The 15,660-nt window shown below is 52.6% G+C and overlaps 1 protein-coding gene across 2 annotated transcripts in view; it reads left to right on the top strand.

Moving 5' to 3' along the window:
- The window catches only part of LOC110072091 (hexokinase-2), a 46,133-nt gene that overhangs the window by 13,097 nt on the left and 17,376 nt on the right, over nt 1–15,660 (top strand). Inside the window, exons 1-2 of one of the 2 annotated variants that reach the window (XM_072979370.2) lie at nt 939–1,135; nt 12,941–13,103. In XM_072979370.2, coding sequence (XP_072835471.2) covers nt 1,073–1,135; nt 12,941–13,103 — 226 coding nt within the window. In that variant the 5' untranslated portion in view covers nt 939–1,072. Of the gene's footprint in view, nt 1–938; nt 1,136–12,940; nt 13,104–15,660 lie in introns of those variants that run through there. The other variant, XM_020780130.3, reaches the window with a different exon arrangement.

Here is a 15,660-nt window from a genome sequence, read left to right as displayed (position 1 = left end):
GCATCTGGGCAGCAGGCGGAGGCGGAGGCAGCGCCTGGGCGGGCGCGGATCAAGGCGAGGGCGGCGCTTCGGGTCCTCAGCTCAACCCGGGCCGGGGCGCCACATGCTCGGCCGGGACCCGGCCGGCCTCTGCTTCCTCCGGCGCCCGCGCCAGGGCCAAGGAAGGAGCCCGGACGCCGGGGTCCCCGGCCTCCGCCCCATAAGCCGCGCCAGCCCTCCCACGGAAACCCCGGAGAGGAGAGCGGGGCGGTTCCTTTCGCGGGGGACTACAGCGGCCAGCATCCCCCTGCTGTCTGTGGATTCTGGGAGGTGTCGGCCAGAAAAGGAACTTTTCCCATCTCTGGGCGAGAGGCAACGAAAAGAAAGCGGGGCTTGTGGGGGGGGGGAAAGGTGTGGATTCCGGGCGCACAATAAAGATCCCCGCGAGGAAAAAGCGAGCCCGTGGGTCGCCTCTTCTTCCTGCCTCCGCCGGGAGGGGAGCGGATGGGGCGGAAGGGGATTGGAAACCGAGTTGAGTTGGGGGGGGGGAGGAAACCATGCCCGCAAGCATTCCTTCCAGGGCGGGGAGGGGCGCCCCTTGGGCCCCGGAGGGAAGAGCGAAGCCCCGGCAAGGCGACCTGCCGGCTCGAAAGCTCGCCCTTTGTTCTGTCGGCGGGCCCGAATCAAAGTGACTTCCCGCCACCGACGGTTGGGGTTTTTGCTTAAAACCTGGACGAGAGCGGGCGGCTTTTGCTGTGTGTCTGCGTGTGTTGCCGGCGCGCGACGAACGGGGCGAGCCCGAGAGTCCTTCTGCAGGTGCTCAGAGGCGCCCTTTCGGGCCAGCTGCTCCGGCTCTTCCTCCTCCTCCTCTTCCTCCTCCTCCTCCGGCGGGGCGGCGGCTCCCACACCCTCCTGGCGGGGCCAATGGGAGGCGGCGGGCCGGGCGCGTCACCGGGGATGCCAGCGCCTCGCCCGCGCCGCCCAGGAGTCACTCTCGGGCCGAGCCGAGCCGAGCCGGGTGGCGCGCCTGCCTGCCTGCCTGCCTGCCTCGTGGAGCTTCGCCGGCCGGCCGGCTTCCCCCTCGGCGCCCGCCATGATCGCCTCCCACTTGCTGGCGTACTTCTTCACCGAGCTCAGCCACGACCAGGTCCAGCGGGTGAGCGAGCCGGAAAACGGGGCCCCGAGGGAGGGGGAGAGGGGGAGCGGAGCACGTGGGGACCGGCTCCCCGGACGGGCGGGGGGGTTGCGTCTAGGCGCGGCGGGAGCCGCTGTCCAGCAAACCGGGCAGGGCGGGGGGGGGACCTTGGGCCTGATCCGGATCCACGCTCCGGATCTCGTCCCAACCGACTCGCGACTTCGGGTCCGGCGCCCGAGGACGGGATGCCCGGCAAGGCGCCCACCCGCCCGCCCGCCGGCCTCCCTGTTCCCCTCGTTTTCCCTGGAGGGGCGGCTCCGGGCGCCGCGTGGCCCGCCGGATGAGGATGAGGAGGGGGCGGGCGGGCCGGCGGGCTGCCGCCGGCGCTGCTGAGCCCGCCGGAGGGGTGTGGGGAGCGGCCGCCCCGCGAGCAGGCGGCGCCTAGACGGCCGGCTTTCCTTCTCTCCCCGCCTGCCTGCCTCCCTCCCAGGGAAGGGCCGGAGGCGCCTCCACGTGCGTCCGGCCGCCCTCGCTTTCGAGCAGGAGTGCCGGGGGCGGGGGGGCAGACGGGGAGAGGCTCCTACTTGCTCCCCCAATTCTTATATATCCTGTTCCAATGGACCAGCCGCCCATCGCCAGCTCCCCCGGCTAGCCCGCAAAAGTTTTAACGGACCCCGGCTCTCGCCCCGAGCTCCGCAGCCCGCCGGGTGTGTATGTGGAGCAGCTTCCCTGCGCAGCTTTTCCGGGGTGTAAGCGCCGGTGGGGGAGGGGGGGAGATCGTGGCGGCCCTCCGCTCGCGTCCCCCGACCAGCCCGGCTGCCTGCTCCGCGGATCCCGGCGACGAGGACTTTCCCCTTGGCCGGCCGGTCTCTTTCCGAGAAGCCGGGATGGGCGAGTCTGGGCAGGGGGAACAAAGAAGCCCTTTGAAAAGGGGAACTGGGCGGCGATTTCCCCGCGAGCAAAGTCAGAGGGCCGGGCCGGGCCGCCAGGAAAGCAAGCGAGCCGGCCGGCAAAGAAGCGAGGCAGCGTTCAAGAGCGCTTCGGAAATCTTAGCGACGTTACAAAACTCGGGGAAAAGAGGGCGGGAAGCAGGGAAGTTGGAAATTCATCCTGTCCCCATGGGATGGCGGTGGGAGCCCGTCCTGGCCACTCAGCCTTTCCTTGCCCGCCTGGTCCAGAAAACCAGCCATTGAAAGTTTGTTGGGACCTCCACATGTGGGGGAGGGCGACTGGGAAAGCAAGTGTGCGTGTGTGTGTGTGTGTGTGTGTGTGTGTAAAACCTTCCAGAAGCCAGGCACGGATCCCTCAGCCTCCTGACTGCAGTAGATTCGGTGTGGGAGGGACGTGCAAAGGGCCCCTTCTGCCTTGGGGCAAGGAACGGGGCCTGTCCCCTGGGTTGTCTGGCGGTCCCTGCCACAAGCTGTGGGTTTCTGGTCTACTCTGGGAGGCCTCTGCTTGAAGGGCAGTTCAGGAAGACGTGTGCAGGCTTGCCGCCCGCCTGTGGGCAGAGTGGTTCATCGCCCTCATCCCTGCAGGGCCAGCTGACTGCCTGGCAGGGCTGTGCCAGGACTGGGAAGGGCTGAGGAAGGCCGCTCCGTCATGGCGGCCGGCGGCTCTGAGCCTCGTGTCCGTGTGAGGGTGACCTTTCTTCTCTCTGGCCACCCAAGCGTGCAAGCGACCAGTCAAGAGACGGCCGGTTTGTCCCTTGCAGGCTGTGGGCTGAGAAGCGCTGAGCATCATTCCCAGGGGTGCTGAGACCAGCTGCCACAGTCGCAACCACAGCCATCACTCCCAACACCTGGTGCAGGTGGAGGCCCTGGCAGGCTTCCTGGTGGCAAGTGGGGCTGCCCAGGAGCCCTTGACGCCTGAAGCAAAACACTTTTGGGCAGGAAAGGGTGTATCCCGTTGAGAGGCTCTCCGGCATAAGCCCCCGTGTGCATTGACATGCGCGGAAGAACTTCTGTATTAGCTGCATGCTGCCTTTCTTCCGGTGAGCTTAAGGCAGTGCTTGTGGCTCTCCTTTCCCCTGCTGCACCCTACCAACAACCCTGTAAGGTAGGTCAGGCTGAGAGATTAGGTCTGCCGCAAGGTTACCCACTGGGTTTCATGGGCAAGCACCCTAGATCCTCTGAGTCTGGAGAGCCAGTGCGGGCCGAGTGCTCAAGAGATTCTGGTCCAAGTCCATGCTTGGCCACGGAAATCTACTGGAGAGGGGTGGCAGGGGTAATCCATGCCTTGAACATCTCGCCTACATTGGAAATTCTCTTAGAATGAGAATTGACTTGGCAGGGCAGACCCGCAACACCTCTGACTCCTTTGTCCGACACCCCTCACTGCACCACCACAGTCTGGCTCGGTGTCCCTGTCTCTCCGGCCGTGTCCAGGTGACAGGTTGGAAGGTGGGGTCTGGAAGCCCTGCCTTGTCCCCAAGCAGGCCTTCTTCCTGCACTGAGCATCCCGGGTGCTGAAGTGTCTCCAGAGGGCCAAGGCGAGAAGGATTCCTGTAGTCCTCCTCGGCATGGAGAGGCTCGGAAATGAATTTGGCTGAATGTACTTAGAAGGCCCCTGGAGTGCTCAGCAACCCCAAAGACAGCTGTGTAGAGTTGGAGGGCTACTTTTATTCTCTTCTCGGGTTCAAGCTGCCCTATTTTTGGGATGTCTGTGCAGGTCAGGAAGATGCTCCCACTCCCCCCCCCCCCAGCGAGGCCCAACAAGGGCTGCTGAGCAGAAATGTGGTTTTGGTGAAGCAGTTAAGAGCGTGCATGGCCAGAGGCTTAGGAGAGCAGGGCTAAAATAATTCAGCTGCTCTCCTTCCACCTGTTGCACCCTCACGGGGCTGTTACCAGGACGAAGTGGGAAGGAGATGATGCATGAACATTATCTGGGTATTGTAGGTGGGATACGAGGTAACAAAATCATATTGTAAATCAACATGTTTGCAAGTCTCCAACAGAAATTAGTGCAAAAGAAGATGTTTCTGGGCATCCATCCAGAGGAGGCTTCAAATGAAGAAACAGAGAGAGGTCTCGTTTCTTAAGAAACAGCAGGGCGTTGCTTCTTCCAGATCACATGAGGAAATCAATGCCTTCATGTTGTTTTCCCGTCTTTGCACTCCAAAGCTCCTGAAGGATCCTCTCCTGCAACCTAGGCTGAGCATTCCAGCTTTCATCCCTTTTTCTGTTCCTTCAGACTTACAGAAGAGAGAAGAGTCACTTCCTTCTTAAGTTCTGATATAACCCAGGCCCTCTTTGGGATTATGGTAGGACACGTTGTCATGGTTGTCTAGGCTTAGGCGGACAAAACACCCCTCAGAGATGGGAAGCATTCTTCTGTCTTAGCTCGAGAGGATTATTATTAGTTTTCTTTGGCTTCTTAGTAGTAACATAGATGGTGGACATCCCAGAAGTAGGGTCCTCCTTTGTTTTTGTTTTTTTGTTTTGCTTTCTTTCTAATTTTTTAAAAAGGGGTTTATGAAAGCAAAGTGGTTAGCCCTGATACTGTTGGGGAAAGACCAGCTTTGCCACCTGTGGAAAGAAGGGCTTAAAGCTCACCCTTAAACCCTAAACCGTAAAGCTCACCTTTTTTGCCAACTTTTTTGTGATCCAGTAAAGTTTTGTTTCTACTCATTGATCACCTGCGTGCGGTTTTTTTTGTGTGTGCCTGTTTTTAAAGACCTTAAAAGTCAACTTATTTCTAACTGAATCAGCTTTCTTTGTTGTCTTATCATTCAACACAGTTTGTTTGTTTGTGTGTGTGTTTAATAGAGAGAGAAGTCCTATGTTCTGGAACAGAGAAATGCTAACAGCTTTGATTTCTGTCCAGAGGTTAGAAAATATGCCAGCATTGCATTCTTAGCGTTGTTTCCTTCATAGGGGCATATCTCAGCTTCTGGCCTTGGGCTGAAAAATAACAAATAAAACAGAGGCACAACAGAGTGATTACTCGGAAAGTTTCTGTAACCTTAGCTAGCCCCACGTTAACCCCACTTCATTAGGAGAGGGAGAGGCTGGACAGCTGGAGAGCGCTTCACGGAATGGGGCCGTGAAACAATCTTGAATCCTCCCACCTGGACTTTCTTGCACCAATTTTAGGTTGTGGTTTTCATAGCTTGTCATTATAGTGCGAGATGAAGAATTAAATTCAAAACGGTACTCAGATAGGAACTCACTGGGAAGCAGTGGGGCAGTCACCTTCTCTCAGCTTAGCTCCTACCTCATGGGGTTGTTAGGAGGAAGACCTGAAGGGAGGAGAATCAAATAAACCACCCTGAGCTCCTTAAAGGAAGGACAACGTAGAACTGTTTTAAAAACCCAAGCATTTCATTTATTCCAAAGAGGGGCATTCAAAAAGAGGGAGAGCGAGAGATTGGAAGGTTGCGTAATTCAAGTTATGAAAACAGAGATTCCAACGAATCATTAAGGGGAACTTCCTGGTGGTAAGAGTTGTTTGACAGTGGAATGGATTTATTTATTTTTTTTAGAAGTGGGTGGGAGATTTTCCTTCCCCGGAGGTTTTTAAACTGAGTCCAGATGGCCATCTTCTAACAGCGCCTTCCCTCTGGATCTGCTGCTGGACTCAGTGGCCTTTGGGGCTAATTCTAGGTCTCTGATGTGATATCCTTGTGGAGTTCCTGGGGGTGGAGGGGGTCGCTTCCCAAAAGGAAGGATGGAGGGGCCTTAAAGGTGGCCCAGTCACCCGCTGGAGCAGGAGCGCTGTTCCCCAAATCGGAACTGGCTGGTCTGTTTGGCAAGGAAACAGTCACGTGAATCTTCCTCTCCAGAGTTGCATATTTCGTAGCTGAAACAGGTGCTGGGGTCTTAAGCCCTTGTGAGCTCCAGCTGAAATTTAGCCCCGCAAATTCTGCTTTGATGAAATCACAGCAATGCCTACTCCACTTCTTTCTGGGCTCTTCTGGCCCTTGGTGGAGAAGACCCCGCATGCTCTGGTCTGTGCTGAGTGAACCTGACTCTTCCAGGCATTGATCTAAACCCATGCATGGTGTGTGTGTGCGTGTTTCCCCTTACTGCCAGCAAGGGGAGCGGTTTGAGGCTTGCTCTCCTTGACTGGGTCAATCCACACAAGTCAGCCGGTGAGGCCCGACGGCCCTTCCAAGGTTTGGTGGTTTATTTAGTTACAGCCTGGGGACAGCTTGTGCATTGCAGCCCAGGTGTGTGTTTGATCTTCTGAATTGTTTTCTTCCAAGCAAGAGTGGAAGAGTAGACAAAGTTCAGTACTAGAAATCAAGGAGGAAAGGATCAAACGCTTTATTAACCACTTTCGGTCTTCCCTCTTTTCTTCTTCAGAAAGTGCCTTTGAAGGTGGATTTTCTGTTTCAAACAGACCTGGAGGCAAAGGAAACTTCCTTGGATAGATGCTCTCTTGAGCGTGAGAAAATGGGAGGGGGAGGGGGGTGAGGAAAGATGTCCCTTTCTTTCCATCCCAAAAACTCCCTGACAAAGTCAAACATTTGAAGTCATTCTGTTTTGAGCTGGGCTTGCTTTTGTGATCTCAGGGCTCTCCCTTCGTCCTCGCATTTTGCTCACAACGACCCCATGAGGTAGGTCCGCCTGAGAGAAAAGGATTGACCCAAAAGGCAACAGGGCTGCAAGAGGATCTCCCTTTGGCCTCTGTTCCTCCTTCTGCAATGGGGGAAGAAGGTGGAGATTTCATTTACTTCAATCTTCAGCTTCTGTTGCTGCCACATTTTGCAACTGCTTTCATGCTCACGTGGACTAGCGACTTGAAGTTTTAAAGAGTAGTGAAAATACTTCCAAGCCGGAATCAAGTTTGCCGGAAGAAATATCAACAACCTCCGATATGCAGATGATACTACTCTGATGGCAGAAAGTGAGGAGGAATTAAAGAACCTTGTAATGAGGGTGAAAGAGGAGAGTGCAAAAAAACGGTCCGAAGCTCAACATCAGAAAAACTAAGATCATGGCCACTGGTCCCATCACCTCCTGGCAAATACAAGGGGAAGACATGGAGGCAGTGACAAATTTTACTTTCACTGCAGATGGAGACAGCAGCCACGAAATTAAAAGATGCCTGCTTCTTGGGAGGAAAGCGATGACAAACCTTGACAGCATCTTAAAAAGCAGAGATATCACCTTGCCAACGAAAGTCCGCATAGTCAAAGCTATGGTTTTTCCTGTAGTGATATATGGAAGTGAGAGCTGGACCATAAGGAAGGCTGACTGCCAAAGAATTTATGCTTTTGAATTGTGGTGCTGGAGGAGGCTCTTGAGAGTCCCCTGGACTGCAAGGAGAACAAACCTATCAATTCTAAAGGAAATCAACCCTGAGTGCTCCCTGGAAGGACAGATCCTGAAGCTGAGGCTCCAATACTTTGGCCATCTCATGAGAAGAGAAGACTCCCTGGAAAAGACCCTGATGTTGGGAAAGAGTGAAGGCAAGAGGAGAAGGAGAGAACAGAGGACAAGATGGCTGGAGAGTGTCATCAAAGCAACCAACATGAATCTGACCCAACTCCGGGAGGCAGTGGAAGACAGGAGGGCCTGGCGTGCTCTGGTCCAAGGGGTCACGAAGAATCGGACACGACTAAACGACTAAACGATGACGAAAATACTTTTAATAATAATAATCTCGCCATCATTGTTTTGAAGGTTCCAATGCTATGTGTGAGCTGACTGAGTTGGAGCATCTGGTTGCAGAGGCAGAGGTTGGAAGTGTGGTCCCCCCCTGTGCTTTGGAGGCAAAGAGCACCTCGGTGTGGCCTTGGGGGAGCCATAGAGGCCCAGAGCACGGCCAGAAGAAGGGGTTTCTAAACCACTTCTGAGCACTTTATATCTAAAACGCCCTGAGAAGGATTTCCGTAAGTCAGAGACAGCTGGACAGCACACATTTATTATTATTACGAGTGCTGCATGTTACCTTCAAACTGTTAGTAGTGGCCAAAATCAACAGAGAGCTGATCAACTGCTTGCAGCTTTTCTCTGGTTGGTGAAAGCTGGCCATGTTCCATGGTTCCTTCAGAGGTGAGCAGCAGTCGTGCATGGAGATCTGTAAAAACCCCAACGCCCTAGAGAGGTTGCAAGAGAGAATCGGGTGGGAGCAATTCTCTAGCCTTCATGCCACATTTTCTAAATTTCCCTGCATGCTTTTTGCACCTCTTGTCTGCTGTAGAATCCAAGCTCCTTGGAAAGGTAACCTTGGGCTGTTTGCTGTTGAGACTTGCCTGGAGGTTGCATAAAAGCCACATGAACTTTTTGTCCTCTTCACGTTGACTTTTAAACTAGGTTTGCCTCCACTCAAGGGATGGTGGAAGGTTATTTCTCTTAATTACTGTTTTCTTTTCAGCAAAAGGAAGGGACTTTTTCAGCTAACCTGTGAGCCTGACTCACAGAGGCTTCTATTATGTGAGCTGCGCACTGCAAACAGGTGCCACCTGGGCTTTAGGAGATGCGGGGAGGGGGAGACAGTGGGGTGGGTGGGTGGGTGTGCTCGTTTTGGCTTATAATGTTTAGCAGTCAAGGAAGCTAGCAATAATTTCTCTGGCTCCGTGGCTGTCAGGATGAGAGGCTGCCTTAGCATACAAGGAGAGCATGTTGTAAAGATGATCCCGGCACTATTTCCAGCATGTTTGAACTGGCCACCAAAACCAAGGATTCTGTCTCTCGCTCTTCCTTATTCTGTGTTGCAGTTGCTACATCTTCCAGTGACAGAAAGGTCTTCAGGAAGGGCAGACAAGCACTTTACAGGGCTTTGGACTTAACCTAAAAGCACATCCTGCTGAACTTAGTGAGATTTACTCCGGAGTAAAAACATGCTGGCCCCAGCTGCAAGAGACCTTAGACTTGAACTCGGGCCCATTGCTTGCTGAGGCTGAGAGCCTGTGGTAGGGACCCCTCCACCCATCTCCTCTAGGCATGCTGAGAAAGCCAGAGGTCTGAGCTAGGATGCGAGCCAAGTCCTTCCAAGTCTCTGTTCCCGATCGGCAGAACCCAGACCCCATTGACAAGAGATTCGACTTTGCCTGGCAAGATGTCCATCTCCCATCTTGGAAGAAGTAGACAACTTGTAAGAGCAGATCTAAATTACGTGGCTATGAAGGAAGTGGGATGGCTATTGTTTCACTTGGCAGGAATTGCAGAAAAGGGCCGTTAAAAGGTCAACTTTACTTTTGAGCTAGAATATAGAAGCTTTTTGGGGGTGTGTGTCTTTACTTCTGGTGTACAGATAATTATCTTCCTGATCGCCTATGGCTGGTCAAGGTTTCTTCTAGGTGAACAAGGAACTCGTATAAAATGTGGAAGTTCTTATCCCTCCACCTTTGCAGCAACCGATAGCCCACCAAGGTTAGTTTAAACTGGTGCACGGGCTAGCATCTCTTGTCATGGATGGCAACATTTGTGCAGAGATCAGAAATAACTGGCAATTAATTGCTCTCTTTAAAGGGCTTCTGCTTAACCATAGGTAGAGCTCAACTGACAGACCCAGGTGGTGCTTGGTTACAGACGGAAGGCTAGTTGAACGTCCCAAATGGCCCAATCCTGGATGGTGTCCAGTTTTTTCAGCTGTGGTTTGAAGGCTGAACGTGACCATTTCCAGGGTTAATCATCTGTTTGTTTGCAGTCTTGAAGCACAATGCCTTCACAAATGGGGGACTGATGATGTGGCCAGCACCTGCCAGGTAACTAGCAGAACTTTCTGCTGCGAAATGTTTCCAGGGCAGCTGCGTTTGGGCTTGAATGCCAGCCATTCGCTCACCACCCTCTAATCAACCGTGGAAAAAACTGATAACTTAGTTGCCAGAGTTCAGCTTGGGTTCACCTTAGCCTTGGGTAAAGTTTTGAGTTCAGCTGAACCCGAAAGAGAAGAACTTTACCGCTTTCCGGAAAGCACTCAGGTGGGACCAGGTGGAGGAGCAGCAGGGCGGCGGAGATGCTGGAATTGCACGTGGGTCCTTCTTTGGCTGGCATAGCAGGCGTTTTATGGCTGTGGCCCTGTGTGTTAAGTGGGGATGGGGGGAATCCTGTTCTGAGGTCCTGTGCCAGGAGCAGGGTGTCCAAAGGGGGGGGGTGCTCCCCCCTAACGCCGTTCCCCCCCCCCGTTGTAGCCCTTCACCTTCCTGGACATGCAGGCTGTATCCACTTTGAAAAGATTTGTGAAATTCGCTCTGTGTGTGATATTTGTCATGAAGGGAGGAGATTTTCCAGGAAACGGCCTGGCTTCCCACAATGTCTCCTCCTTTTCCAGACAGCTGGGAAAGCAAACTGGGCTGAGGCATCCAGAATATTCAGGTTCGCATCGCTTTTCTTGCTCTGTACATGAAGAAAACCTGGTGACCCCCGAGCTGCTCACTCCCGGATGTGTCGGGGCCAGGGATTGCGCCGGCAGGATTCCCTCTCTCTCTGTGCTGGGGACGGACGTGTTTGCCTTCCTGCTCTCCCGTGGCGTGGCCTCAACCACCATTCAGGAGATTCTGCTTCACCTCCTGTGTCCTGCGGCTGTTCCTCAGAGCTGTGCCTTGTGCTCGTTCTAGTTGGGAGACTTGGGGATTTGCCCAGGCAGAATTGCTTCCCTTTTTTGGAAGGTGGCTGGGAAAGTTGCCCACGTTCACCCACAGCCATGGAAGAGTCCACCTCCCTTTAAGAATGGAATCCGTTGTGGTTCTTTATGGCATGGCTCTGTTGAGAAGGGGAGCTGGGGATCCCAAAGCCCCAATCCGATGGTGTCCCCAAACTCACAAGATTTTTCCTTTCTGATCTTTTTTTTATGGAGACTTCCCCCCCCTTTTGTTAATTAAAAACCAATCATCACTGCTTTTTGTAACTGGAAAATAAGGCCTTAGAGGGTATTTCTCTGTGGCAGTCCCTTTTATGTTGTTGTTGTGGTTGTGGTTGTTGTTGTTGTTGTTGTTGTTAATAATACTACTAATAATATTAATATTTATATTTATATTTATTTATTTATTTATTTATATCCCGCCTATCTAGTCAATTAAGACCACTCTAGGCGGCTTACAACTTACTATTACATAATAGCACTTGTGTGATATAACTAGTTTGTAACTACAAATTCTTAAGTCTGCTTCCTCTTAGGGCAGTCCTGTGCCACCTTGAAGACTGGCAAGTTTATTGATTGATTGATTGATTGATTAATTGATTGGCTGATTGATTGAATCACTTCTTGGGGCTGTTTGCATACTTAAGCCAAGCTATTACAAATGAAAAAGTAAAAAACAAAAACAAAATGCATGATACCACAAACCAAACCAAAACAAAGTCTTTTTATAAGACACAAGTTTTCATGGATTGCGAAAGAAGGCTTGTGATCTGTGAACAGTAAAATGGGATAGGGTTTAAAGGGCCAGGCTTGGCTGTGACAAATTGACACAACTCGCTCCCAGATGTTTCTGTGTATCTGAAGGCCTTTGTTCCCTCCCGAGCTTCTTTGGTGCCTCCCCCTTTGTCTTTCTTTTGTTTCCCTTGTTTCCTCCTCAGGTTGCTTGGTTCTTGGGAAAGGGGATTACAGTATTAGGTAAGGCAAGAGGAGAGTGGAGCACCTGAAGAAATAAGCATAACACAGAAAAGGAAATGGAACAGGGCATCAGGCGGAAGTGTCGGCCCTGTGTGGACCCACACCAGAGCAGTGGGCACATGGAAGTCACATGAAGCCTTTAATTTCCTCCAGTGGTGTTTTAATGTCACTGAGTGATTTAACTAGCATTTCCATAGCATTGGAAGCTGGCGGTCTCTCTCCTTGTTTTTTGGTTAGAAATCTTGGGTGCTGATGAGGCCACCTTGGCAGCCACACAGGCTGGCCCAAATCCAAGAAATGGAGAAGGGAGCCTTCAACCTCAGGACTTGTACTCAAAGGGGTCATGGGGGGGGAGGGTCCTCTGACCCTTTCTGGCCCTTGTAAAATCTCCTGGGAGCTCTCAGTGCAGTTTCATACCTCCCCTCCCCTTTTTTCCCTTCATATCTTTTAGAGAACATGGATGCTGGGTTGCAGGTTTGAATTCCTCTCCTGCCATGGTCTGGGGCAAGTTGTTGGATCATAACTACAATGTCCCCATCTCTGTTTTTGTTTCTTGTGCTCCTTTTTGTGCAAAGATGGGGAATAACAGTAAAAGGAATGGTTGATTCCCTCCTGCAGCTTCCTGGGGGTGGGGGTGGAACTGTCCAATGTTTAGGTTGGCTTTTCCCCCCACCACCACCTCTCCGGTGATGGAAGAGTTGTCTGACCTGCTCTGTGGCTTAAGAGCCACCCCATATTTCTATTGTACTTGGTGTTCATTCTAAAAGAACCCCTCCCCCCAACATACACTAACTTCCGAACAGTCCCTCCCAGATGTGGGAATGCCGGCCAGTTTCCAGGATGATGATCCAGGCAGGCTGATAGATTGCTCCCACCCACCCAAATGTTTTGTCCACCTGAAATCTTACCATTAATATGTCAATAGCACAATGCCGTGGGCATTTTGTAGGCTGGCAGGCGAAGCATGGAGGGAAAAGGATCAACCCTGCCAGCTCTGATCAATTGCTTCTTACTGGAGAACTGAGATTAGGAAATGGTGAAGAGCTTCAGCATTTAATCCTCTCTAGACCAGCCCTTCTTAAGGGGGACAGGACATACAGCCCCCCCCCAGGGGGCCTGGCCCATTGGAAGGGGGCCACAGACTGCAAACAATTACTTGCACATCACCTTATAAGATTTGTTTTGCAACTTACACTATCCTGGTTTGGACAACGTTTCTTTCCTATTGTGTATATGGCCACGACCAAAGAAGAGTGGATGATGCTCCCAAACACCATCATTTTCCAGTATTTATTGTGGGTTCCCCCCCCTCTTTCTCCCTAGGTTGACAAGTACCTGTATCACCTGCGGCTTTCAGATGAGATCCTGCAGGATGTCTCGGCCCGGTTCCGGAGAGAAATGGAGAAAGGCCTGGGGGCGGACACCAACCCCACCGCCGCGGTCAAGATGCTGCCCACCTTTGTGAGGTCCACCCCTGATGGAACTGGTAAAGCATGAAAGGAGGGGGGAGCCGGTCTCTCCCTTAATTTAGGCCTGAGATCCCCAAACCGGTCCTAATTCTCAAAACCTTGTGCCGGGAAATGTGAACATTCAGTGGAATGCTTTTCCTCTGCATGATTTGAAATGGTCAGCAAATCCTCTGGACTGGCCAGTTCTCGAGGAGAAACTTTGTCAAGTCTTTGGGTTTTTTTTTTCCTGTCCAAAACTTTGCTCCACTCCCAAATCCTAGGGTTTGCTCACTTGAGCAATAGTTTCAAGTGGGAGTGACGGCACATAATTTCCACACAGTTGAAAATAGTTTGAGAGGTTTTGTTCCCAATGGTGTAGATGGAGATACATAACTTTGATTTAAAATTTGTCTCTTGTTGCCTCTAATCTAACTTAAAAAATGATTTGGATTTTTAAACCTGCAACATGTATCCTTTTTTCTCATGGTAAGGTAGATGACCAGCACTATCCTCCCTGCAGCCCTTCACCGACATGGTCTCTTTTAGATATTTTGGTCCATTGACCCCACTGTCCCTGATCGTTAGCCGCACTGGCTGGGGCTGATGGGAGCTGTAATCCGGATCAGAGGGTGATGTTTGGGGGAAGGGAGATCTGCACCTTTGCATGCACTGGCAGGCCGCTCTCTGGTGCTATGTGGGAACCGTGTGGGCCAAAATGCGCTCTGACAGCTGGTCCCTGGGTGCAGAGGCAGGCTGAGCATGGTGGGTGTCACGTGGAACTGCAGGGTGTTTTGATTCGTTGTTTGCAATCTGACGCACATGCACACCCATCATACAGGAAGTCATGGGTTGGAAACCTGTCTCAAGATATTTCCTGTCAGCTTCCTCCTTCTGCTGATGGGTAGTCTGATTTCATCTCCCACATCATTTCTCTCTCTCCCCCCCCCTCTCTCTCTGTGTGTGTGTGTGTGTGTGTGTGTGTGTGTGTGAGAGAGAGAGAGAGAGAGAGAGAGTCTTTTCTTTGCTGAAATGAATGTAAAGAGCTTGCCCCACCTTCTCTCATGTTGTGCCATTGCTGCCTCTCCTTCCCCTGAGCCTGCTGTTGTTCACACTGACTGTCCCATATTCTTGCCAGCCCCCCCCGCCCCCCGCCAGCCCTGCCTGGAGATGCAGCTGAGAATTGAACCTGCCGTTTCTTGCACACCAAGCGTGTTTGTTACCTCTGAGCTATTTGGTGGGCCAGGGTGCCTTTCTGTGTTGTTTCCACTGCTGGATATTGCGAGGGTGAATGGGGTGAAAGGCACGCAGTCTAAGTAATAAAATGGCCAAGCTGTAATGTCTAAGGGGCACTGGCCATGTTTTGGGCTGGAGTGGCCATTTCTGAGGGTCTAAGGGGCTCCCCCGTATCCCCAGACCTTAGAAACCCAGTGGCCCAGGGGAGAAATGGCGAATTGTTCCTACTCAGAGGACTTTGGAAGGCAAGAGGGGGTGGGAGCTGTCATGGAAAGCATTTCCCCTGGGCGTGCGCAGAGTGACTTTACAAAGCATGCCGCTTGTCTGTTCCTATATAGTGTGGTGTTATGAGATTGCTAAACTAGGATTCAGAGGACCGGTGTTTTAGGGGTGGCCATTCGCAGCCTGACCCTACTTCACAGTAGAACAGTTGACAGTGACAACAGGGGTGATGTTTGTAACTCAGAGAGAGGGAAGTGGGAAGTCCCAGCTGGATTTCACCGCAAGGGCCAGAAGCCTCTTGACGACCTTCACAAGCTGTAGAGACTTCGTGAGAGGTGTGCACGCTTGTATTTATGGTGATACAAGGTCTGTGGTTTCAGAGTTTGTTGTTTTGGGGGATAAACAAACTTCATGGATAGGGGTCATCTTCGGAGTGGCTTGGAGGAACAAAGCAGGCCTCTTGGCCAAGGAGGAAGAAGTTCACGGCTCAAGCAGCCGTCTGACACTTGTTGACCTGGCCGTCATTTTGAAAAAGGGGGTTGGCAGCCGGTCAGAAATGCTCCCCATGCCTTCTGGAAGGTATTGTTGCCTTGTAAATGAGATACCGGGGCTGGAGGGTTGGTTCGGGGCCAACCGGACCCCCAAACCCCTCCAGAGGCCAGGCAGCCAAAGGGAGCCCCTTCCAAGTCCAGGTTCTGCCACCAGGCTGGCGCCTCCCGCAGCTCTTGCAAAAGCTGGCTCCCTGCTTTGACAGACTGGGGCAACCGTGGACCCACAGCTCCTACGGGGGCCTCACGTTGGCAGCCAAGCAGCCCTCCCAAGCAGGGAAAGGTCATTTCAAGACTTTTGCAAGAGGTTCAGGGCAGAGAAGTGCAAAATTGAGGCCTCGGTGGGGTGGGGTGGGGTGTCTGCCTGCTTTGCATCTCTGGCAGGCAGTTCCATCTGGAGGAGCCGCAGAGAGGCTGGGAGCTCTTGTGAGCCACCGAGAAAGCAGGGAAGGAGCGCCCTCCTCCCTAACTGCAGTCCAGGGTCAGCTTGGTCCACGGGGCATTCATTCCATACTGCCTGCTTGCTCTCTTTGGGGCCAAGGCAGCTTCTTTCCATAGCTTGAATCTGGCAGTGGCTGTTGCTGCTGCTGAA

The sequence above is a fragment of the Pogona vitticeps genome, chromosome 8, assembly GCF_051106095.1.
Source record: "Pogona vitticeps strain Pit_001003342236 chromosome 8, PviZW2.1, whole genome shotgun sequence".
Lineage (NCBI taxonomy): Eukaryota > Metazoa > Chordata > Lepidosauria > Squamata > Agamidae > Pogona > Pogona vitticeps.
The sequence above is the reverse complement of the archived record's forward strand: the minus strand, read 5'-3'. Positions and strand labels throughout refer to the sequence as shown.